This window comes from Saccopteryx leptura, chromosome 6, assembly GCF_036850995.1.
Source record: "Saccopteryx leptura isolate mSacLep1 chromosome 6, mSacLep1_pri_phased_curated, whole genome shotgun sequence".
Classification (NCBI taxonomy): Eukaryota; Metazoa; Chordata; class Mammalia; order Chiroptera; family Emballonuridae; genus Saccopteryx; species Saccopteryx leptura.
Genome location: NC_089508.1, coordinates 174,207,844 through 174,233,921, shown reverse-complemented (window position 1 = coordinate 174,233,921; position 26,078 = coordinate 174,207,844). Strand labels below are relative to the sequence as shown.

The 26,078-nt window shown below is 46.0% G+C and overlaps 1 protein-coding gene across 2 annotated transcripts in view; it reads right to left on the bottom strand.

The window, feature by feature from the left end:
- Positions 1–20,074, bottom strand: part of GRIA1 (glutamate ionotropic receptor AMPA type subunit 1) — a 315,490-nt gene extending 295,416 nt beyond the window's left edge. The window contains exons 1-2 of one of the 2 annotated variants that reach the window (XM_066342228.1): positions 19,637–20,074; positions 16,503–16,640 (exon numbers count right to left, since the gene is read on the bottom strand). In XM_066342228.1, coding sequence (XP_066198325.1) covers positions 16,503–16,640; positions 19,637–19,718 — 220 coding nt within the window. In that variant the 5' untranslated portion in view covers positions 19,719–20,074. The remainder of the gene's footprint in view (positions 1–16,502; positions 16,641–19,636) is intronic. The other variant, XM_066342227.1, reaches the window with a different exon arrangement.
- Positions 20,075–26,078: the final 6,004 nt, after the last annotated feature.

Here is a 26,078-nt window from a genome sequence, read left to right as displayed (position 1 = left end):
AGAGTGGTAATAACATCCCAGAAGCACATTGGAAAGTAGGTCTGGTTTCTTTATCTCAGTACACTGTTATATTCAATCTGTCACTAGGTCTTATTGTTACCACCTTGAAAATATATTACAAATCTGCCTCTTGTATCTCCTCTGCTATCACCTTGGTCCAAGCAACCATCGTCTGTCATGTCAAGAATTGTAGGAGTCTCTTAGCTGGTTTCCCTGCATCCCCTCTGTGTGCCCTGGCTTGCTGATATACAAGTACATGTTTATGCCCTTTGCCATGTGGCTTTGCCATGCCTCTTGGGAGGTATATTCTTCTGTCCCATGAGTGTTAGGTTAAGTTTGTGATCAAACCTAACACTCATGCTTTGCTTAAATCAATAGAATATTAAAAGGCATGGCCCAAAAGAGGCTTTATATATTCTTGCATGACAAGGCTTAGCCTCTTGTTTTTATGTGATCCTCCATGAGAATCACAGGTTTTTGTAGCTGCTGTCCCTTGGCCATCATTCCCAAAATAAAGGTGTGGGGCAGAAGTAAACCCACCTGAAGTTCAGCCTAATCTAGCCTACAACAGGTGAATCATAGGCAACCTGCAGATTGTGATTATGAAAAAAAACAACAAAGTTTTTGTGTATGTCACTGAAATTTTAATATTTTTGTTATGCAGCAATAACTGATGGATACATATTACTTTCATGTCCATGAATTACTTTCCCCTTCTCCACAGAGTAAATATAGTGATTTTTAAAAATGTGAATCAGATTGCCCACCCCAAAACTTAAACCCCATTAGTAATTTTCATTGTATTTAAAATCAACCTCAATTCCTTATTGAGGCCTAAAACCTACCCTGCCTAACTCTTGGTTCAGTATGCATTAGCTCCACTAACCTTGTTTGTGTTCTTTGAATACACAAGCTCACTCTCATTTTAAAGCTCTTAATGTTACCGCTCTTTTATTCTGAAAAGTTCTAGAGTCTAGATCTATGCTAATATGGCACCCATTAGCTACATGTGACTATTTAAATTTAAATTAATTAAAATTGAATAGCATTAAAGAGTTAGTTCCTCAGCCATACTAGCCACATTTCAAATCTTCAACAGGCTCATGTTGCTAGTGGCTACCATATTAAATGACACATATATACAATGTCTCCTATCACTTCAGAGTGTTCTATTGGTCATAATAAGGCTCAGTTGAAATACCACCTCTTCAGAGCAGCCCACCCCAGCAATTCTCTAGCCTACCCTCTGTTTCATGACTCTATTTGGCTATCTTTGTAGCATTTAACAACTATTTGAAACTATTATATTTATTTATTTGTTCACCAGGATATAGAACCCAAGAGTGCAGAGACCTTGTTGCTACATCCCCAGGGTCTAATAAAGAGACAGTGGTGGGTAAATGCTAGCTGAATGAATGAATGAAGTGTGAACAGTTGGTGGTGAGGATGATACCAGGGGGAAGCAAAAATCATGAACAAAAGCAAAGCAATGAGAGGTTGAGAGGCATGTTTGTGGTGACACTGGGTCACCTCTTGCAGCTGGAATGCAGCGTACGTACCTGGTGCTAGATAAATCTCAAAAGGAAGGCAGAATGAGACCTCATTATTGAAAGACTTATAGTCTGGGATGAGTTCTCACTCAAAACAAAATGGGGGACCACTGAAGTTTTTTTAAAGGTGGCGAAGTTTTATGATCAAGAAATTGATCTACCTGCTGTGTGGCAGGTGGAGTATAGTGTGGAGAGACAGGTCAGAAGGCTAAAGCTGTAATCCAGTGCAAAAAGAAAAATATGGGACAGATTCAAGAGTCATGGTGGTGCTGAAATCCACACATTCCATGTATTGGGCAGAGAGGTTGATGGAATCTGAGTAGTCAAACCAGACACTGATTTATTGAGCCCGAGAGATTACAGAGGTAAGTGAGGGAAGAACAGATGTAGCAGGAGAGAGGCAAAGTTCTGTTTTTGATATGTGGAACCCAAAATGTAGAGACCAGCACCTTGGGAAATGGGTAGACACTGGGGAGAAGAAGGAGCAAAGGGGGTCATAAAAAGCCACATTAGTGGGGGTGGGGACAATATAGTGTCACAAAGCTAAGGGCCCTTGGGGAAAGGTGTGAGGATTCCTTGTAGGCTGTTTAAGCAACAAGAAACAAAAATACAGTTGGATTTGCTGATGAGAAATCCACTATAACCCTAAAGGAACTGGTTCATTAGAATAGACGGAGGAGCAACTGTATTCTAAGGCAGTGGTCCCCAACCCCCGGGCCGAGGACCGGTACCAGTCCGTGGGCCATTTGGTACCAGTCTGCAGAGAAAGAATAAATAACTTACATTATTTCTGTTTTATTTATATTTAAGTCTGAACGATGTTTTATTTTTTTAAAATGACCAGATTCCCTCTGTTATATCCATCTAAGACTCACTCTTCATGCTTGTCTTGGTCACATGATACATTTATCCGTCCCACCCTAAAGGCCGGTCCGTGAAAATATTTTCTGACATTAAACCCGTCCATGGCCCAAAAAAGGTTGGGAACCACTGTTCTAAGGTCTTCAGAATGATTGAGTAAGGAAGAAAAGATAGTAAGTAGAATTTAAGTTAAGTAATTTCCCCAAAGCGAGTAAACTACCTGGATTTCAGAGTCTACATGGACCCTTAAGAACTGTCCATATCCCAGCACTCCTGCTTCTCTGATTTCAGAGTACAGAGCAAATGAAGGACGTGTGTGAGGTGTCCTGTGGCCGAACTTGCAGCTGTGACACTGTCATAAACGTTACCAGTAAGGGTAGGGGAGGCTGGAGCTTCTTCTGCTCGCTTGAGAGAGACTGTCCTGATCAACCACCTCAGTGAACAAACGGAGTTTGGCACAGTGATGAAGTTCTTCCATTTAACATTTCCTTCGCACATCATTTAAATATCAGAATCACAGACTTGGAATGGGATCTGGCAACCATCTAGCTTACCTCCCTCCTCTGTGAAAAAAGAAATGTATGTGCAGACACACATGCACACACAGACACACATACATAAACACACACGTCTCTGCCACCCTACAGGCAACAGCAACAACTCTTGACTATTTTGGAGCCAAGACAGGAAGGCTAGCCAATCCCATCCCCTCCGTTAGGAGTGCCCCAGGAAACCCTGTCTTCCGCCGCGCTCGGTGGCACCCGCGTCCTGTGGCTGTCTTGCCTTGGCAGCCAGTCCATCTTTGTCAGCTCTTGACTTGTACAAACAACATAGTGGAGAGAAGCCAGCATGTGCCCTAGAACGACTGAGTGACCCAATTTGCAAGGACATTTTTATGAGGGCCCCTCATCCTCTCCCCACCTAGAATAAGATTCTCAGTCGAACTTGCCCATATGGCTGGATTTTCAAACTCCACGGGGGATTTTACTTTTGCCTGTCTCCTTTCCAACTTCCATATTTGAGTTTAAAAGTCTACTAAGAGAGGCTTTCCTTGACCACTTAAAGTCAGTATTCTCTTCTACCATAGAGATTCGTCACTATGTATTTTTTTATGACCCTAGTAATAGTGTCCTTTTTTATTTTTACTTGTAAACATACTTATTGCCTATTTCCCTATAGAATATATGCTCTGTGGAGACTAGGACCATAGCTGTCATGCGCCAGTGTTTCTTTCATACATAGCAAAGTGTGGAACATACAATAGTTGATTGTAATATTCAGGTATTGCTGCATAACAAACCATCCCCGAATTTAGTGGTACATAACAATGAGCATTTACTGTCATGTTCACGGGTCTGCAGGTCAGCTGGGACACCTTTATTTCAGAATTCAGTCTGTGGATTGACTGTGGTACCTCTGCTTTTTCTATTTCTTTTTCTTCTGGGGCCAGCAGGCTCTTTGGGGCATATTCTTCTCATGGCCTCTGCCTGGAGCACACCTGATAATATTCCAGTTGCCACAGCAAGTCACATGACCACACAGCATTAATGGAGCAGGGACATATCATCTTCCCAAGGAGTTTGGGGAAGAAATAAATAATGACCAAATACAGAACTACCACAATACTCCATAAATCTCACTGATTGACTAACGAAGGCCCTCCGTGGATCAGTTGACTTCTCTAGCTAAACCACTTTCCAGTTATTACAATTCTGTGTCTGATCAGTATTAATTTTAGATTTTTAGTCCACTGTGAATCCATGACTTAGTGTGCAAGAGCCATTCCACCCTGTTCTCCTTGGACAGTGGTAGGCAAACCGCGGCTCATGAGCCACCTGCGGCTCAATCAAATTGAGGATGTGTTTAGCAAAGGCCAGCTTAGGAGTACCCTAATTAAGTTAATAATAATGTACCTACCTATATAGTTTAAGTTTAAAAAATTTGGCTCTCAAAAGAAATTTCAATCATTATACTGTTGATATTTGGCTCTGTTGACTAATGAGTTTGCCGACCGCTATCCTTGGATAAGAGCTAACTTAAGGTCTCTTGTCTGTTTGACAGAAGTTGAAGCCTCCTTCATTTCATCCTGGTTCTCTCTGTCTCCCTCCACCTCTATCCCTCCCCCACCCCTGCTTTAGGCATAAGGAAGGCTTTATTCCTGCAAAAACAAAACAAAACTAGAAGGGATGGAACCAATTAGAAGAACCTACCATCTGGCGGTGTGGGATTTGTAGATTTGCAGCCAAGATTCCCACTGAAACTGTTTAAGAGTTTGAGCACTATACCTTGAGTATCTGAGCAGAGCAGGAAATGTCTTGGTCACTGGGAGAGAGTATAGGTTCCTGAGGATAATCAGATACCTTATGCAAATGGCCACAGCATTTTGTCAAAAAGTGACCTAAAGGGACCACGCCCCCCACACCCAGCCATGCCATGTGGGTGGACAATACTTTCTAAAACTGTTCCAGGAACACAGGTTTGCTCCTGGCTGGACAGAGATGATCAAAACCCCCTCACAGCCTTGGCTAACTAGTCAGTTGATGTGACTAGTCTTTTGCCTGCCCTGACCTCTAATCGTCCCTTACCACTAGAATCTCATGTGTGCCCTTATTGGTGACTCTTTTCCATTTTAACATGCTGACCCTTGGTTTAGCTCCAGACTCGGAATTCTCTCTTCTGAAGAGATGTCCCATGGGAGGAGATAGATATGTATATAGTTTTTTTTTTTCCCTAGTCAACATTTACTCTCTGTGTTTTTTGGCCATAGTATCCTGATTTCCTTAGGGAGAGCTGCTCTACGCCCATGTCCATGTGGTTCTGGTGGGCTTATGGAAACCAGCAATCCATTTGGTCCTTCTTACCACTCCAAGCTCTAAGAATGGTCATGTGACTAGACCAACCAAAAGATGACATTATCCTGGTCATTGTATCATGTTCAGAAACGAGCACAGGTCCTGATTTTTCTTCAGTGACATCAGGCCCCAGACTTTTGTGGACCCTGTGAGGAGAGAGAAGTTCCCTTTCCGTTGGACTTTGAGATGGGCGCAGGAGGGCTGGCTGCGCTGGACTCGGACATGGGAGCTCTGACATCTGATGTGTCCCTGCCTGAGAGTAAAGACAACTTAGAGAAAGGCTGAGCCTGAAAACCTAGAGAGTGTATCTGAGTCCTGGTGTCATTCAACTTCTTTTTTTTTTTTTTTTGTATTTTTCTGAAGCTGGAAATGGGGAGAGACAGTCAGACAGACTCCCGCATGCACCCGACTGGGATCCACCTGGCACGCCCACCAGGGGCGACGCTCTGCCCACCAGGGGGCGATGCTCTGCCCCTCCGGGGCATCGCTCTGCCACGACCAGAGCCACTCTAGTGCCTGGGCCAGAGGCCAAGGAGCCATCCCCAGCGCCCGGGCCATCTTTGCTCCAATGGAGCCTCGGCTGCGAGAGGGGAAGAGAGAGACAGAGAGGAAGGGGGGGGGTGGAGAAGCAAATGGGCACCTCTCCTATGTGCCCTGGCCGGGAATCGAACCCGGGTCCCCCGCACGCCAGGCCGACGCTCTACCGCTGAGCCAACCGGCCAGGGCCCATTCAACTTCTTGAATGTTGCTGCACCTGAAGTAAAAACTATCCCATTTGTTGGGTTTCTCTCACTTGCCACCAAAAGAGTCCTGCATGCTTGCCACCGCAATGGGATTGTCCCCTTGTCCCGATAAGCAATGATTTCTTAAGCCAAAGACACAGTCTGGCCTTCATATATAGTTCAATCCTGGGGACTGAATCACAACTGAAGAGGCATGCTTTCAGATTTAGTGTTGCTATGTATTTGGACCCAGGGTAAACTCAGCCTCCTTAAGATTTCAATTTTCCCCATCTACAAAATAGATTCATTCACAGATAATGACCAACCTCATAGGGAAACACTAAAGATTAACTAGTCACATTGTACTTATGGTATATTTCTGTTAATAGAGAAGAAGGAAAAGAAGCCTGGTTAATTATATTACCTGTATTTGTCTAGCACTTCTGATTTTTTTTAAAGCTCTTTCATGTAACTAATGGCATTTGCCTGTCCTAATACCCCTAAGAATCTGGTATTATCAACCATATTAATGTCCAGGAAGCTCACCTGGACACAGAGACTTCTCAAAGTCATATAGCAAATCAATGTCAAAGCTGACTTAGAACAAATTATTTCAGTGTCTGTATACACTAAGTATTCTATTTAATCTTATTGAAAATTATCCTACTGGGCTATCATATGGCTCTTAAAACCAGAATAATAGATACAAATGATTAAGTTTTATGGGGATGATCATCATAGAATTGTTTTTTAAGAAAAATTTTGGAAGTAAACTAGATATTCAATAAAAGGAGACAGATTAAATAAATTAGGATACATATGTACAATAGGCTTTTAGGAAGCCATTAAAATGAATGTGTAATATTCAAAGTAACATGTGTTACACTAAGTAAAATAATCATCTTTTAAGACAGTAATATAAATCTATTCATAATTTATAAATTGATATGTTCAGAAAAAAGATGGGAAGTTTATTCTTGGTACCATAATTACACAAATTTTATTTTGTTTGGTGTCTGTTTCTCTACGGCTTTCTATAATACACACACTGCTTTTGTACACAAAATAACAACTGTTTCCGGAAAGTTCATTTCCATCCTAGAGATTCTACATAAAGAATACGCAGAGACAGGTTTAACCACTGGGTGTCAATTTCATTAAGCCTCCAACTGCCTCATTAGCCGCTATTTCGCCGGCATCCCCTGAGATCCGAACCTCCCGTGGCCTTCGGCTTCCCTACACTCCCTGGACAGCAAACTGTGCCACTCCAACGTTGCAAGAGCCATCGGGGATGGAGAGAAATTTCCAGTGACCTCAGAGCCCGGGACACCTTGACTGCAGCCGGTATAGAGCAGCACAGGCCACGTGACAGGGCAGGGGGCCGTGTGACAGAAACAGTGAGCGTTGACCCCAGGGCAGGAGGAGAACGGTTGCCACGGGAGGAGAATGACAGGGCCCACAAGGAGCAGGCAGACACAGCCGTCGGCGGAAGGAAGAAAGCCCTGCCAGCCCGCAGACGTCTAGTAACGGAGCCGGAAACACACGCCGCCGTTCCCTCTCCCCCTGAGAACTCAGTTTCCTCATTGGTGAAAATAGGAGCATCGTATGGAGTGGAAAGTTGATTTGAAATTAACTATCATTTCTTCCTTCTCATCATAACCACATATCGCTGGTATAAATACTACTTTCATTTGAAGGAAGTGTCGTTTCCAAAAAGGAGAAGTGACTGGCACAAACCATGTAAGTCAGCAATGGCATGCCGGACCTAGACCCAGAAATTCTTTATCTCAGAAATGAAGCCTCATACTTTACCCAGGACCCTAAATGATCATCGTTCAGAGGAGCTAGAATGAGCTTTTGATGTGACTTACAACTAGTTTTCACCCCTGTCACTGTCCGGCGGTGTGGTCATAATAGCCTTCCACAGGGGTTTACACGGCGGCCTGCTGGAACTTGCACAACTCAGCATGCCAACGGCTACCCCACAAACAGCAATGCTTCAGGCTCACTCTCATCGTCGACACTGATGTTCCGTAACATGCAGCCATGCATGCATGCATGCATTCACACACTCGTTTACTTACTCATTCAACTAGCATGTCTGCACACTATTCTGCAGTGGGGACTGATGAGAAGTCAAAGAAACCGGGGCCACTGCCCCTGAGTGGCTCAGTCCAGTTGGGCAGATAGGACTAAAGCCCAGGTAACAAAAACCCAGGACTCGGTGTAACCGCTGCTGTGGGGGAGATACAAGAGGCTGAGCTGGCAGAGGTGGACATGGGAAAGCAAGGAGTGTGTAATGGAGAAGTGTCATTGGAGCTAGGACTGCCCAGAAGGACAGAATGCCGACAGGAGGCTGTGGGAGGAGCAGTTTGCAGGTGGCAGTGGAGGAAACAGCAGTGGGAGTTTTAGGACCATTGAGTTGTTTGGTTTGACTGGCGACCAAGATTCAGTGTAGTGTGCCTTTCCCTGTTGATTAAACGAGCAGGGGCTGTAGGTGGTTCCCTGCCTCCAAATACACACTCACCAGACTTCCTGGCCCCATGCTAGACCACCTCTGATCTCCATGGGCACACCCCTGGGCACACCACAGAGCCACGTTGGACAGCTCATCCCAACCCCCAGTCATCAACTTCCTCTTCCCCCAGCTTCTGTCCGCCCCCTTCCTGTCTGTGGGAGGAACTCCACCCCAAACGCACGAGAGTAAAGGAGCAAAGGCCACTGCTCCATGGGTAGAAAGTCTCCAGGGAATGTGAAAGTGTCAAGGTGCTCTAAGTCATCGACTCCTGGTGAGAACACAGAAATCTGCGCGCAGCACTTCTCTGCCAAAGACCCTTCCGTGGGTTTGTCACAGCTCTTGGTATAAAGATCATAAGAGTGCCCACCGGCCATGGCCCTTGCCACCCTCTCTAGTCCCACACGCCCCCTGTCCCCCCTGCATTTTCCCCACTGCTAGCCCTCTTCCCAGGAAGCTTCTAGAATACCCTACTTGTTCCCAGCACTACATCACTAAACTCCTTCAGTCCTCAGCTCAAACACCTACTCATTCCTCTGCCCAGAGCCATATCCTTTGTAATACGCTTTCATTGAATCATGGCCCTTTCTGTCATGTCTTCATTACAACCTATAATGATACACTTGTTTGTACAATTATTTGACTAATAGCACCCCTCACCAGCCGGTAAGCTCCCAGACCACAGGGCTGTTTTCTGTTTTTGTTCACAAGGATGAGCACTCCATAACTGTTTGGTGAATATTGAATGAATGCACCTGAGGCCCATGGTAGAGTTAATACCCCTGCATTTGGCGAATATGCCACTTGGTGGGGGTGGCCGGGTTCAGAACTTGACTGAAATTCTCAATCTGCTTAGCGAGCTTCCCTCCAACCAAAAGCTGGGGTACAAGAGCATCTTCTCTTAAGTGTTTAGCCCTGGAGTTTTCCATGCACTCTCACCATTAAAATACAGCTCTAGAAGGACTCTTACAGATCACATGAGTTTTATTTTATAAATAAGCATTGGGTGTGGGGGGGGGGGAGGTGCTTCTCCAATGTCATACACATGAGCGGTTTTGGAAGATAGTCCAGCATTTGAACCTATGTCTTCAATTCTGATCCAAAATACTTTTCACTGCATCGAACTTGGTGTGTGTGTGTGTGTGTCTGTGTGAGTGTGCATGCACATGCATGCATGTGTCTGTGTGTGTCTATTTTCCAGTCTACATCCTACCTACCTTTCTAAATTTAATTCATATGTCCTTGTTTTCTGAAACCTGGTCTGATTCCTCCATATGGAAGTTTTCCTTCCTTCCTTTGAATGTGTGTGTGTGTGTGTGTGTGTGAGAGAGAGAGAGAGAGAGAGAGAGAGAGAGAGAGAGAGAGAGAGAGAGAGATAGAGAGAGAAACTCTATTATATCAGGGGTTTTGTGTGTGTGTGTGTGTGTGTGTGTGTGTGTGTGTATTTCCTCTATAAGAACCTAAACCCCTTAAGGGTAGAATCAATGCCTAGTGCATTTTATTTTCCTCAGTTCCTAGTATAATGTCTTTAAAGGACAAATGGATTTCATCTCTTGCATCAACTTCTATTCTGACGGATTTGCGATTTGTAGTAGCTGCCTGGAATGCTGTTGTGAGATGGAATTTAAGGCCATGTCGAGAGTCAGTGGGAAAGAATTCTATAATCAATGAAGGGTACGAGAGGGGCAATACTGGTACAGATGCTCCAGAGAGGGCAGTAATAAAAATGCTTTGAATGAATGAACAAATGCCTGAATCTTAACTGCTCCCCGAATGTCCTGTGCTTCATCTTGAGTGTCTGAGAGGAGAACAGTAATGTCTCCCATCTTAGCAGAAGTCGTCTGACTAGTTGGAGGAAGCAATGTTCACACACAGAAAGCTTTTCTGCACACAAAAAGCTTATGATCATCAAAATCATAGTAAGAACCAAGAGTCAACCACAGACACATGTCAAAGCCTGCATGTCTCAAGGTAAAGGCACAGGTAAAAATGGAGGAGCCATAGTCAGATCGTAGCATCAACCAGAGAGATGCAGACCTCTGAGAAGGCAGTGTAGATACAGGAGACAAACTAAACTCTCCACTTTCCCCAGACAAACATGTGCTGGAGAGCTTGAGGGGAAGGAAGAAGAAACACAGAGCTTTTACCCATTCAAAACACCTTCCTCTTACTTCACTACCAAACCCTGATCCACACTTCAGTGCCTGCTCCAGTCCTACTCCCCCAAGAAGCCTGCCTCCCTTTTCCACAGCCGCGTAGCCTCTGTCTCGGAAGTCTTAGCCCTTCATCCTGATTCATAAACTGTACTGTGACACTTCCCTTGTGTGTGGGGCTCTTCTCCTGCCATTTCTCATTGCTGTGTCCACCTACTTATATATCTTGAAAGGGTGAAAGCTCATTGAGTTTAGGAAACCCCAAAGCTGGCTGCACATACCAGTTTAGGCTCTTATTCATTGCACAGTATGGAGAGGACACCTGATCTCTCTCAGTCTTGGTAGAATCATTTGTGAAACGGGGATAATAACCTTTTGATTTTGTTATAGAACTTAACTACGACAACATATGTGAGATATCTGGCACATAGTCAGTCTTCAAAATAGAATTTGTTTCCCATACCACCAGCTATCCATAATTTTTATTACCATATTCAAACTAGTTTTTTTTTAATTTAGAAATTAAATTTAATGGGGTGACTTTGATCAATAGGAGTACATAGGTTTCAGGTAAGCATCTCTATAGTATATGAACAGTTGATTGCGTTGTATACCCATCACCCAAAGTCAAGTCACTTTCTGTCACTGTGCATTTGTTCCTCTTTACTCCCCTCCTTACCTCCCTGCACCCTTAAAAGGACTTCACTTTTATCTATGTCCATGAGTTTCAACAATCTAGTTTTTTGACAGTAGGATTTTTACACACCTTTTGTGTCCTGACTATTAGTTACAGAGTGACGAATAGATACTGTGGAGTCACGTAATACAAGGACAGACGCTGGAGGATATCCATGAGGTGTGAGCACACATGGGCTTGCTCATGGGCCTGGGCAAGTGACATTGTTTCTTTACGCTGGGCTACATGTCCCATAGGGAGTGGCGAGGACTTTGGTAAACTTGAGATTTTTTGCCTTACACTTAAGAAGGGCAGCACTTCTCAGCTTCAGACAATAGAAGCAGAGCAGAAATGTGGGTCCAGGGTTGCTTGATGTGCTACACCTTCTTTTTATTTTTGGAGAAGCCAGAAATCTAGATTTCTATGCCACATTTTGAAAAGCACTCTGCAGGTCAAGCCAAATAAGACTGATGGTTAGTTGACAACTCTGAAAACGATGAGAGATGCTCAGACAAAAGCTAAGAGGATATTTGTCTGTTTCCAATGCCCGAAGGAGAGTGGAATGCCCTTGGGCTCCCTGGGTAGGTCCGCAATAGAAGCGGACCCACTGTAAGTAGGCACACTGCCCCACATCCGATCACCACTTCTGTTCTCAGCAGCTCTATGCTGTGTGACTCCCTGACTCCTGGATACATCTATTCGTTTGTGTCAGGGGAATAGTCCCATGGCACATGTTCTCAGCAACACCAAAGGATAAATTTACATGCTTGTTTTGGACAGTAGTTCATATTCTGATAGTAGGGTTGACCTATAACCACACAACACAAGCAGCATTGCAAGACAAACCAACTGGGGCTTAAGAAATCAATGCTGTCAGGAGGCAGGCAGGTAGAAAAAATGAGAGAAGTGGGTCAGTTGGGAAGGAAGCCGTGTAAGTGGGATACTACTTCCTGCTCCAGCCTAACAGATTGGTGCTGCAGAGAGCCGGGGTGTTGCGTTGCTAGGTCTTTTGAAATTTCAAAGAGAGCTAAGATACCCAAATGTTGACAGGAAATTCCATGATTCTTAAATACCACACTACAAGTGGCTTGTGGGTGACCATTTGGTGACCCCCTTCTACAGCAATCAATAAATGGCAAGTGAGAGGGCTGGCATGCAGTTCCATGGGAGGTTAGAGTAGGGAAACAGGTAAAGTGTCTTCAAGTGTCTTCTTTACCTTTGCACATGCCGTTCCCTCTGCCTGGAATGCACTTACCTCCCCCCTTTCCTGACCCTCACCTCATCCTTCTTGAAAGTCTCTGTTTATCATTGAAACTCAGTTCAACCACCACCCTCTGAGAGGCCAGCCCCACTCCTCATGACATCTCTCATACTCCCTACAAACCACTGCTATAACACGTACATTATATTTTAATCTTCTCTTTACAGGGCAGTCAGCCTTACAAGGAATAAGGTCCCGCAGGGCAGGTAACATGTCTTCCTCTTGTCGCATTTCTAGTGCTTCGCCCTATGCCTGGGCTTGGGTAAAGGCTGTGAAATGCTTGCTCAGGGAATAATAGACTTTTTTAGATTTAAGAGTTACTTCCCCAAAGTCAGACGCTCATACTGACTACTACAGAATCCCCCGAGGGTCAGTTCTTGAATATTCTGATTCAGAAAGTCTACAGTCTGCCCCTTAATATTGCTTTGAACAAGTTCCCTGGGTGAACATTACGTGCACTGAAGTGTGAGGACTTGTGGGCTAAAATGTAACCCCTACAAGCAAAAGAGACTGTCCTCTTCACTAGCAGGAAGTAGGGATTTAGCATGTATTTGCTGAATAAATGGATAGCTAAATGAAAGAAAAGGTAAGAATGAAATTGCATTGATGCTCCCGAGACTGCTAATAGAAAATCCAATCGTTAGTTCATGTGTCCCTTTAATTTATATTTACCATAAAGGCACCAAGATAAGCTGAAAGATCAGTAACTACTGTCTCTGTGGACAGTCTCCCCAGCGCCTGTCCCTGTAGGCTTAGAAGGGTGCTCAGAGGAAATCACACGATATTTGGGTTGCTGATTCAGTGACTTTATCCCTTGATGGTGACAGACAAGCAAAGCAGGGAAGATCGAATGCAAAGAAGCTACAAAGCTGTCAGCTTGCCCAGTGGTATTAGCAGTCCTCTTTCCCATCCCTTCTGCATCCACTACCCTGTAATCACCACTTTTTCTTTTTAATCCCCTGTTGCTATCATCTATTTGGAGTAGCTCCTGTTACACTTCTCCCTTCCCTTCTCCACCCTCTGGTGGAGGGATCATGAATAGCAAAAATGCACTAGAAAACATCAAATGATGGCAAAAATTATGAAAATACAAAGATGTGGTTATTTTTTGGAGGTAAAACTGGGGCAGCTAATTTAAGGTAACTACTAGTCCAGATTTCCAAAAAGCCCCTGATATTAAATCTGCATAGGATGCTTTACTTGTTTTTCCCATAAATGATTAATTAAGACATCTTCCCTAAAACCTCTCCCCTCCCTTTGGCATTTTTAAATTAATTCCAATTGGAACAGATGTAAAATTTTCACCAACCAATTGGCAACAGGAACATAGTCCCAGAAAGTTCCCAACCTCATGTGGATGCTAACAGAGAATTTTCCAAGCAGGCTAGGAATCACATGTGCCTCTATTTCCACCCAAATCGCCCAGTACCCGTTATGATTTTGGAGCTAAAGAGAAGAAAGCAAAGTCTCAGCACAAGAAATGTTATTGCTTCTCGGACGACCCTCTCAGCAACGTCCCCCAGTGGAATGTAAGCTACTTGAGAGTAGAGGCCTTTTATCATCTCTGTTTCTCCAATGTTCACTTCAGTTCATAAGCTGAAACATTTAAAGAATAGCCAAAATCACAGAAACCTACACACTGGACTATGGCAGGAATCAAGTTTAAGAATCCCGATTCATTCATTCCAGGTTCACTAACCACAATGGAGAATGTTGCCCGTATCGTATTTCAGTCTCCCCAATAAATGGCCAACAACCCTATCAGAGATCAAGTCTTAGGTTGTTAAGATAACAGTACAGAGGCATCACCTTTTGCCCCAGAACATTTCCTCCTGTTTTTGTCTTTTATTATCTTGTCCTGTAAGTCAACATCTTGACACTGGGACAGCAGTTAACATCTCTTTCCAACAAGCTCTGCTATAGACTGTTCTCAGCAGTTAGAGTGCCAGCCATTTATGCTTCTTGAGTCCCTAAACAAGTAATCCTTCTTGAGTAATGGACTCACTCTTTTGGGAGTATGACAAAAGCTACAGAGCATCTCCCCAGGAAATAAATTAGCATAGTCATATGAATGCAAACAATTATGCATACTCTAAGGTGGTTTTTCTGTACATTGATCCTCACACCCATATCTATACAAATACCCTCCTCCAAGCCATATCAAAGGGAATAGGAAGGTATCTGATAACCAAATACCCACTCAAGATTATTCTAGCTATGCAGGGAGATGGTTTCACAGAACTACAACTCAACGATCAAACTTCAGCCCTTTTTAAAGGGTTGTAACACAATAGACAAGATTTTCAATCTCAGCATTACTAACACACAGAATTGCTATCTCATGGATTCAGTGGGTCACTCTTGTGCAAAACCAAAGCTATTATTTGAAGCAGTATAAGATTATTTTTCTTAAGTGCTTTATCAGGGTACTGCCTGCAAGACCCAGAAAACTCCCTTTTGCTTCTTGGGTAAGCTCAGTAATTGATCAGGTTACCATGAGATCAGTATATCTATTACCCAGGAATATAGACCTTAGGGCCACTAGACTCCCATTTACTTCCTAGGTGACCTTGGACATGTTATATAACCTGTTGCAGTCTTAGTTTCTTCATGTCTAAAAGGTAACAGTGCCCTGCAGGGCTCCTGTGAGGATTAAATGAGCTAACACATGAGAAACAATTAGTTCATTGCATAGACCATAGTTCATGGCATAGGCTCAATAAATGGCAATGAATGTTACTATAATTTTCCATGAAATAGGTACAGTTTCTGAAACACAGTAAATGCTCAATGGAACCTGGGTCTAAGTATAATTCTTGGAATTCATATTTACATTATCTTATAGGTGGGCTTAAGGGTAGGAAGGATTCTGAATTCTCAGTTTGAGCCTTTGAAGCAGGTTCAGATCAAATCACTGAGAGCCCACCATGAGAAAATGAGAGAAGAGATGAAAATATGGTCTACGACTTCTAACATCCACAGCTCAGCAGGAGTCACCAGGACCACAGTGGCACACAAAACCTATGGTGCCCATTTCATCCAGTTTCTCATCTTAAGTCGTGGCTGCCACTCAGTTCACGCTTCCACACCATAATATCCAACATGAGCTTAATCCCCGGAGGGAGTATGTGTCTACCGATTAATTTATATGCTTTCATCTGTCATAAAATGGCAATCATGCGACCACACAGTTTCCCTTGCAGTCCTACTTGACAGGAAAACTCGGGATGGTGTTTGTTGCCCACAGTCGGTAATGAATTCAATTGAGATCTCAGAGATTTCTCTCCCCCTTCCCTTTCTTGAGGTCACCTCTCTCTTGCCTTATGCCCACAGTGCACCCTACAAAATGGGTCTTAAGTGATCAATCACTTTCAAAGCACTTTGGAAATAATCAAGCCCCTGATTTTTAAAATAATGATTGGTCATTTCCCCAAATGGGAAAGAAAGCTCACACCCAAACTTTTCATATATTCTGTGTTACTAAACTGCAGGAGCAGTTTCTCCTTTTAACTTGTGGGCAGGGAAAGGTGCGAGTGTTTCAAACCATATTCTCCTAGTCAGAATCTCTCATTCTGTATCTCTCAGAAGTTTCCTAAGCGAGAGGCTCTTTCCGTTGAACCAGGAAACCTCTGAGCGGTGAGCAGAGACGCGCTGAACCCAAGTACCCGTTGTGCTGGCATTTACAGTTAGCTGACAGTGAAAAAGCAAACCCATTCGATGAAGCATTGCAGGACCTAAAATGTCAACTGGTGGAATCACTCAAAAGGCCCTGGACGCTTCTCTTGGAGGGCTTTCTCTTATGAAGACAAATGACAACTCAAGTCCTTTTTGCAACACCACCACCTACCCACAGGCCCGCCTCTCATTGGTCCATCGCAGAAAGACATCTCAGGAATAGAAGCAATTACTTACATCTATAGGTCATCTCGAAGCTGTCGCTGATGTTCACAATATCAATCTGGGGGAGGAGCTTCGGGGGTTCTGTGAGTTGCGACAGAGCAAATCTAAAAGCGGCATGTTCCTGTGACTGCTGGTTTGGAAATAATCCCCCTGTGAGGAGAGAAAATGCGACATGGTATCTGGGTAAGGACAGGTTTCCCTCCTCACTGCTCCACCCCAGAAGGACCCTGTTCTTCTCCCCCACGCCAAAGTCACCGGCTGGAACCCTTAGCAGTGGGGATGAGAGTTCAAATAGATGTAACTGGATGCTGAGGCTTCAACTTCTGTAGAGGAGTTTCTATGGAATGAGAGCCTCTCACACACCCATAGCTCTTCCCCAACATTTGATGTGCACCCCTCAACTCAGCTCAGAGAGGACAGGGGAATCATGATGCTTCTCTTCCTCCTCCCTTGTGCAAATCACCTAGGTGGCCTGTGCCCTTGGATGTCCACAGACCTCCATTGTCTAATCTTTCCTGTATTGAGCCCATTTCTCAGCACAGAGACTTACAGAAGTAGTGTTAATAAATGCTGAGCTGTGAAATCTAACCCTGGGGCCCTGTGGGCTTATCCAGCACTGTGCACATCTGGTTTGACACTTCGGGCCTCTGACCTGGCAGGACCACGCAATTGAACTATCCTATCACCTCCAAGTTTTATTATTCCTTTCGTCAGCAAACTCCTGATTGTATGCAAAAGTGTTCTGCTGCTTCTTTCACACGCATGATCCCAGCTGCCTAGGGATGACTTGTTACATAAGGGGTTGCCATGGTGGGTATCTGCATGGCAGAACCTTGGGCTTCAAGGGCCTGGGAACCTAGAACGTCAAGAGGACGTGGATGTTCGATTCTGGTAAAAAGAACACCAAAGGTGCCTACTGGGGCTGCGGTTCCGAGAAACCATAGTGCTTGGCTCCCCTCTGCGTTTCCTGTGGACATGGGAATGAAGTAAAACACCTTCCTGTGAGTTAGAACCGGCTCTTTCCAGAGGCTGCACTAGGATGAACGTTTAGACAGAAGTTTATCTCAGACTCCACGGGAGCCACAGTCCTGATATCATCCACTTCTAACCTAAACAGGGCGGACAGGTTTGTTTTTTCAGAACCAGTAAATGGATTGTAAGGCTCTTCCTAGAGATCGTACGAGGAGAATCAAGTACTACCTCCTGGAAGTGATATTTTCAGCATTTCTCCTACAGTTTAATGTTTCACTTCTTTATTTGAAAAGGAGACAGCCATTGAACAAGCAAGTACTAAAACTGCAGAGATGCATGAGCAAACATGTCGTTACAACCCCATGCATTTACCCCCATGGGGCTATACCTAGATACACTTGCAGAAAGCAGTCCACAGATCTTAAGACAAAGCATTTCCAATCAGCAAATACCAATACCAATATAAACAATGCCAGACATAAGAGCAAGTGATGTACACATGTCCTTATGCCTCCATTTTAAAGAATAAAAACAAAAAGAACTTGTTCTATTCTGTTGCTCCCTCCTTCCCCCCCCCCAGATGGCCGCACCCCAAATGCTTCCCAGGCCCCTTCCTCCACCCCTGCAATATGAATGAAAGAGAGGGGTGGGGGTGGGGAGGCAGGTAGCTACAGGCTGGGCTTCGAGGGAAGTGCCTCCGGAGGCAGGAAGTTTTGTTTTGCGTGTAAGGCACTAACACACGTAACACAGACACACTCCAGAATGTAGCTTAACAGGTGTCAGGAAACCAAGCAAGTTACTCCATGACTATTCCAGCCACCCCCGGAGCCAGCCAGCTGGAGAGGCCAGAAGTGACCGAGACTGCAGCACAGGCATGTCTGAAATACCACCTGCACCGCCTGCCCCCCCCCCCCCCCACAGACACACACTCACACAAAGAACACAAACGGCCAGTGATGGGAACTTTGCCGAGTGGAGCTAGGTCCCTACCAGGGGAGAGGAAAAAGAACCCACACCAACCACGATGCCTCCAAACAGAGCAGCTTGCTTGGTCCCGGGTCACAAATAGCCCTGAGATGTTGGTCACACGGAATCTCTCCGAGCCCTTGTGGACACGCGTTGTTACTGGTGTAATTGTTCCTGTTTGTTTTGCTTTCACCTGTTATTATTAGCAGGATCGATGTTGGTTGGCTGCCCCATAATTACAGGGAGGGTGAGGGTCCTTTGAGAAGCATGACAACCAGGATGGGGATACGGGGAACAAAAAAGCATGTAGCATGTTGGAACCCGGCTCCAAGTTGAGAGGATGGAGCCCGAGGCTGCGGAAAGCTTTGAGGAGGGGAGAGGAACATGTGGAAACGTGTGTGTTTGTGTGTGTGTGTGTGAGGCAGGCAGTGTCTGTGTACGGAAAATCTAAGAGGAGGGGGCAATTGAAAGGATGGAGAAAGGCAGGCTAGGAAGTTCCCGAGTCCCAGGAGTGGGGGCCACCAGCCCAGAATGGCAGACAGCAGTGAGCAGGCAGCCGGAAGAGCCCGGAGCAGGAGGAGAGCCCCCTGGACTTGGAGTAGGGGGGCTTCTGGCATTATTCCAATGGCTGCAATAAACCCAGCACCCTTTTCTCCTTATTTTAGAGGGTCTCTTTAAAGAGACCCCCCCTCCAGCTAAGAAATCACTGCCACTCTCAATTAAATGTATATGATATGTGTACATTTAATACATAATCACACACACGAATTCACACACCGCACGTATTTATGTAAGTAAATGAAATCAGGCACCATCGGCCAGGCAAACAGAGTTAACTCCTCAAACAGCCACCATGCCTTGCCTTGCCACCATACAGCCCGATTATTTTTATTCCTCCATGGCACTGGTTCCTCCATTTCACATGCTCACGCCTGGAGTGTGAGTGGTGTGTGTGGACCCACGTTTGTGTGTGTGTGTGTGTGTGTGTGTGTGTGTGTGCACACTTCCCCTCTGGTCCGTGTCGGATCAAGAGAAGCCCCCTCCCCATGACATGGCCCATGTCCCTCTCCCGTCACCGCGCCACAGTTTTCAATAGCCAAGCACACAGCCCGTCATGGGGATGGGGGGGGGCACAGAACGCCCCCTCCCCCCAGAAAAATCCTGGCCAGACCCAGAAAGTCCCTCCCGAGGCTGCCCCTCTCACTCACCGATCTGGATATTGTTGGGGAAATTGGCACCTACTACCGCGCCCAGGAAACCGGTGCAGAAGAAGGCAAAAATGTGCTGCATATTCCTTTTTGCATTGGCGAGAAAGAAGCCCAGGTCCAATCATAGATTTGGTGTTTTCCCCCTTCCCTGTATTCCGTTCTCTGTTCTGCCTGTTCTTTTCCTCCTGCAGCTCCTTCCTTCCTTGCTTCCTTGCTTCCTTCCTTGCTTCCTTCCTTCCTTCTTCGAGGTGTGTGTTTCCCTGGGAATCCGAGCACTTAAACTGCAGCGTTAACACCAACTGACAGCCAGATGAACTGAGCACGGGAAAGAGACGCCGTCCTCATGCTCGCCGGAGCGCTGGCTCCCCTCTCCTCCTCTCTCGCAGCCTGCCTCTCTCTCCCTCCCTTGCTCTCGCGCTCCCTCGCTCTCCCCCTCACACTCACACAGGCTGCAAGCTGTGTGCTCATGCCCACCGAGCCAGCGCAGAGTGCCACCACTGCCCTCCTCTCCCTGTCGCTCCCTGCCTCCCGTCCTCACCTTACCCTCCTTTCTGGCTGCTGGCTGACCGGTGGGAGGGTGGGTGAGGGAGCTGGTCCTGAAGGGGAAGATGCCGCTGTCCCCTTCACCCGCCTCCACCTTGCTCAACTCTCTACCCCCTCCCCCAGCTCCCAGCCAGGCAGATGCTCCTGGGAATGTGGGTTCAGCTGTAAGTCAGTAGGTGGCAGGGGGTCCCCGCAATAGTCCTCCATGCACACGCTGCTTGATCTAGGTCACTTTTTCTAGGAGTGCTCGGGCTGTGCTGGATATATCCTGCACTCCACTGGCCCAATTATTCCTACAACTAATTCCTGAGGGGAAGACCCTAGAAATCCCTGCTAGGAGCTTTAAAGGAGAAAAATGCTTTCCCTCCCTAATGGGAGGGGTGACAGAGAGACAGACCGGAGGGTCTCGGATGATTGGCAGGTGCCTAGACTTGGCGAGAGCTGGCTGTACCTGTCTGCCTTTACACGTGGAATTGGTGATCTTTAAGTCCCAGCGTTGGAAATGGGCCCCCTTCCCCACAGCCCTGCATTCCACAGGAGACTAGCATCACGATGTGTGGGTGTATCATGAAGGCGAAGGATAGATACTTACACGGAGCAATTACATGAGTCATTTTGCAGGGATTCTAGTGAGAGAATTCAGGCTTCTTACAGTTCTTTCTGGATGCTGGTCATGCTAGTCTAAGCTAGAGCTCCACAGACCCTCCTGGGCAGGGGCGTGCGCTGAAATACCCTGCAGAGGGAATAACTGTATTCAGGGAAAGAGTGTGGGTAGCTAAGTGGCCGTGGCTACCAGTCACAGCACTTTACAGTTCCTGACGCAACTTCACAGTGTTAATCTGCTCTCTCCTCCTCACACCCATGAGGTGGTCACAACCCTTATTTGGCAGATGAAAAAAAAGGGAGACTCTGGGGATTAAATCATAAAGACATAGCCTACTAAGGTGAAGCTGGACCTTCAGGGCCAACATATGGTCCAACCTATGAACTTGAATGCCCTGGGCATTACCGATGGACCCACGAACTGCCCTGATCGGAACTCCCACCTGACAGATGATAATCCTGGAAAGGAAAGCTCACCATTCCTCCATTGGAAAGAGGGAGAACAGACCTGATCGTGCTTTGATGCTAGACTGGACCGTGTCGTTTCAAAGCTCCTCACCTCCCTCACCAACACTGTATCATCTCACACACTTGCAGGACAGCCACAAGGGCTGGGCTGTGCAAGAAACATCTGACCGTGTTTGATGGAGCTGCAAGACTGGGAACAACCTAGAGGTCAGATGCTTCATACTTTCCTATGCATGTTTGCATATATTATTATTATATATAATATATACATATTACATATCATATTTTGCATATATTAGTTAGCTCAAATGATTTTTATTTACGGACCATGTGCTGGGTACCATGCTAAGCAGTGTGTATACATTGTTTACTGATGCAGTAATACCTGTGGGAGGTCATCTAATCCCCATTTCACACCTAAGGAGACCAAGGCCTAAAAGTTACCCAAAGTTTCCACTATGAACAAGGAAGAGATGGGGGATTTGAACACAGGAAACTTCGCTATCCGGCCCAAGCTCTTAACCCTTTAGGCTCTAGTAGTGGACAGTACCGGGCAGGAGCATTCTAGAGTTGTGTAAATGTCAGCTTGTGGCGGTGGGAGAACGGGTCAGGAGAGATCACCTCTAAGGTCCCTGCTGACACTTGAAGTCTGTGATGCCATCTTTAAAATATAATTTCCCCATTGGCATTTTTTGCCTCTTACTATTTTAAATGGTACTTGGGGAATCTTTAAAGATGTCTGAGCTTTATGCCTGGTAATAATAATAATTAGGCTGTCACCAAAAGCGTCACACCTCTCTGTCACCTTTCAGAGGAAGGTTCCAAAGCCCTCTACAAGAATTAATTAGCAAAACCTCCACCCCCACCTGGAATAGGCAAGTCTTGTTTCGCTTACTTTGGGAAAGAAGGGCTTAAAGGAGTCAAAACCCTGCATTTTCTGCAATCATTATAAATCATACAGTCAGATAGATGTTCCTAAAATACAGCTGTAGGTATTGCCCTCCTCAAGTAGCGTGAGTGATTCCTCTTGGCCTATTAAATATATGTAGTTTAGTTCAATGACTCAACAAACATGAGTGTTGCATATTTCAAGCTGGGGCATCTAAATCTAAGTATCTTTAGACTCAACTGTTTATCTTCAGAATTCTCTTCGAATATTACTGGGGGGCCTAGTCTGTATCTGACAGAGTGTCAGGTGCTGGGCAATATGGAAGCGAATCAGAAGCGCTCTCCACCCCCAGGCAGGTGACTGTGGTGGGAGATGGGAGAGCGAAACAGACGAAGCCAGCCAGCCGGAGCCGGCCATGACACGTGCTCTGATAGAGATGTAAACACAACGCGGGGGAGCGGAGGAAGGAAGCAACCCATCTGTCTGTCTGTGGGGAGCCAGCAGGGCTTCCAAAGGCCTGAGCCGTGAAACAGGAAACAACAGGCCGAAAGAGAGGGCCCAGGAAAGAGATACAAACCACGGGGAGAGAGCGCGGCAAGGGCCGGGGGCAGGAGAAGACGCCCTGTGCGGTGCAGACGAGGCAGACAGGGTGGGGAACGGAGAACCCACAAGAGGTCAGGGTCAGGATTTGAAAGCTGCGGAATTCCTGGCGGGCAACGGAGAGCCGCAGGTTTATTTTTTAGTATGATAGTTTCTATGACCAGGAATGCGCGTGAGGAAGAAGAGACTGGCCCCAGCATCGCAGGTGAGGACTACCTACCACATCCCACCTAGAGAACCTATTCTGATGTCATCCTTCATCAGTTTACCATGTTGTCGCTCCTCATGGCTTCCAACCCTATTCGCCGTCCTCATCCGCTGTCCTGGAAGGTTTGACTGTTCAGGGTCTGTTGGGACTAATGGCAACTGAACTGTACAGGTCCAGGGCACACTGTGATCTGCACAGCGTTCGTCCATCCATTATTCCTGTCATCCTCCCAGCAACCACACCAGGGCAAGGGTGAGATCCTAATTTATACATTAAACAAGAATCAGAGTGGTAGATGCTTAGCTTGAGACAGTGGTTCTCAACTCCGTGAATTTCTCCCCCAGGGGATATTTTCTGATATTGACAGACATTTTTGATTCTCACACCTGGGGAGGTGCTACTGGCATCTAGTGGGTGGAGGCCAGGGTTCTGCTTTGCCTCTGACAAGACACGGGGCAGCCCCCATGACAGAGACTTATCTGGTCCAAAACATCAGTAGTGCTGAGGGCGAAGTACCTTTCTTAAGAGGACATAACAACTGGCACACCAGGAAGGAGACACCAGGGCCCCTCTCTACTGTATTACATTGAAGCACAATTAGATTCGTCTTCTTTCTGGACTTTTCATATCTTAAAAAGGTACATACCTGAAGCTGGGTGTTCCTTAAAGTCCAAATGAGAGAGTATTGTGGAGGGACCCCAGGCAGTGCACGGATCTGAGGACGAGCCTTCCTGGCTGTGTTCCAGGAGCAGTGTGGCGTCCTCTTCCTAAGATCAATTATAACCTATCCCAGTCCATATTTTTGGCATACTGTAAGTTCCAATACCGTGAAGCCAAAATAACCTAAAATTCCTTTATTTGGCTTTGGTTTTGCACCGCAAATAAAGACAATGGTGTTGGGCAGGGATTTCAATGGCAAATGCCTCCTGGGGCCAAGCAGGGAAGTGAATGAAGTGAGCCGGGTTGGGGAGAGGACATTGAGGACACAGAGCTAGAGCGCAGGGATCCTGTCCACAGGTGGTGACAAGGCATCGGTGGCAGCTGGTGGTCACCGTAGTGTGGCCAGAGCTTTTGATTTATTTTTCAAGAGAAAGCAGACTTCCTTCCTCCCTCCTTTCCTTTCCTTTCCTTTCCTTTCCTTTCCTTTCCTTTCCTTTCCTTTCCTTTCCTTTCCTTTCCTTCCCTTCCCTTCCCTTCCCTTTCCTTCCCTTTCCTTCCCTTTCCCTTTCCTCCCCCCCTCCCTCCATTCCTTCCTCCCTTCCTCCCTCCTCTCTTTCTTTTTTCTCTTTCATTTCCCTCCCTTCTTTCCATCCCTCCCTCCCTTCTTTTCTTTCTTTCTTTTTCTTTTCCTTCCTTCCTTCCTTCCTTCCTTCCTTCCTTCCTTCCTTCCTTCCTTCCTTCCTTCCTTCCTTCCTTCCCTTCTTTCCTCTCTTCCTCCCTCCTTTCTTTCTTTTTTCTCTTTCCTTTTCTTTCCTTTCCCTCCCTTCTTTCCCTCCCTTTCTCCTTTTCTTGCTTTTCTTCCCTCCCTCCCTCCCTCCCTCCCTCCCTTCCTCCCTCCCTCCCTCCCTCCCTCCTTTCTTTCTTTCTTTCTTTCTTTCTTTCTTTCTTTCTTTCTTTCTTTCTTTCTTTCTTTCTTTCTTTCTTTCTTTCTTTCTTTCTTTCATTAGGTGTACCTTCATTGCTAGAGCCAGAAAACAAACAAACGGGATGTAGCTGGGCTTGATCTGGCCCACAAGCCACATAACGCCAGTTCTGGTTCTGTGAAACGCCAGAGACTGGGTACAACCACCCTTGCCAATACCAACTTGGGAGACAGGTCCATTTTGTCTCAGGGCCCCTGTTTCCTTGTCTGTAAAATGACGAGACTTAGGTTAGGCCATGGTGACACACTGATCTGTCGCCGACCCTCGGTAAGTCCATAGGAGGGCATGGACCTGGGCAAGGAAGAATAAAGAGAAGGGATGGATTAGGTCCGGGTGGCCTGGGCTCCACACTTCCTGTCACCAGTGGCGGTGGCATTAGTGGGCCCCTTCCCCTCCCTGGGCCCACAGCTCCCCTGTAAATCATGGAGGTTATACTAAAGTGTCTTTTGGTTTGTACATTTTAGATTTCTGGTGTGAAACAATTCAAGGGGGAGGAGGAAGCCATCAAATTTGTGATCTGAAAACAGATCACTGACAGCTAAGAAATTGGCAAAAGAACAGCAGAGAGAGAGAGGGTGCCTTTGCGGCTTTAGCAAGGCCCCGTTTGAAAAGATGCATGAAGATTAATAATGACCACGTGGTCCCTGTCTTTAGCCCAGTCCCTGAAGGAGCCTCCCCAAATACCCCACAGCCTATGCGTGGTGAGGGCAGCACCCCAAAGTCTGTGACTACCCACCCTGGCACTCTGCCAGGTTTAGCTGCACTTGCTACGCCCTTTTTTTTCTTTCAGTCTCCCTCCCCCAACATCCCCCTCTCCAACTCATACAGCATTTTCATAGGCCCTCAGCATCACTAGGTAATTAGGGAGCAGTGCAAGTTCTAGAAAACACCCTGGGGCAAGATCAATGCCTGGAAAAAAAAAGGTCTATCCCCGGGGGAAACTCCTACGCAGCACCATGGTTTTTGGTAGCGGTTGGAGGCGCCAGCACTGTCCTCAGAAAGGTCGCCAGGGCGATGCTGGTGCGGGGGTGGGGTGGGGGGCTGTTCCCATCGCAGCTGTTCCAAGGCCTTCCCGGAAGGTCTGCAGAGCAGGAGCTTGGCCCCACGTGCTGTGCTGTCCTCGCTGGACGCACGGCCTCCAGTGAGCCACTTAACAACCCCTTTGTCTCAGTGTCTTGTCTGTACAATGGTAGGAGGGCCTGCTTCCTGCAGCTGGCCTGAGGATTACTGAAATGTGGTCCACGAGAACCTGGCTAGGCTCTGAGCACACAGTCAGGACGCTGCTGGCTATTACTGTTACTGTCCAGAGATGTAAAATGTTGTGATTGTTATTATTTAAAATGATCTCCAGTATACCTTTCATTGTTTTTGCCGTTTAATGCTTTTATTTTATTTTATTTTATTTTATTTTATTTTATTGTTTAATTTAAGTATAGTTGGTAGACACCATTATATTGGTTATATTAGTTTCAGATGTACAACAGAGTA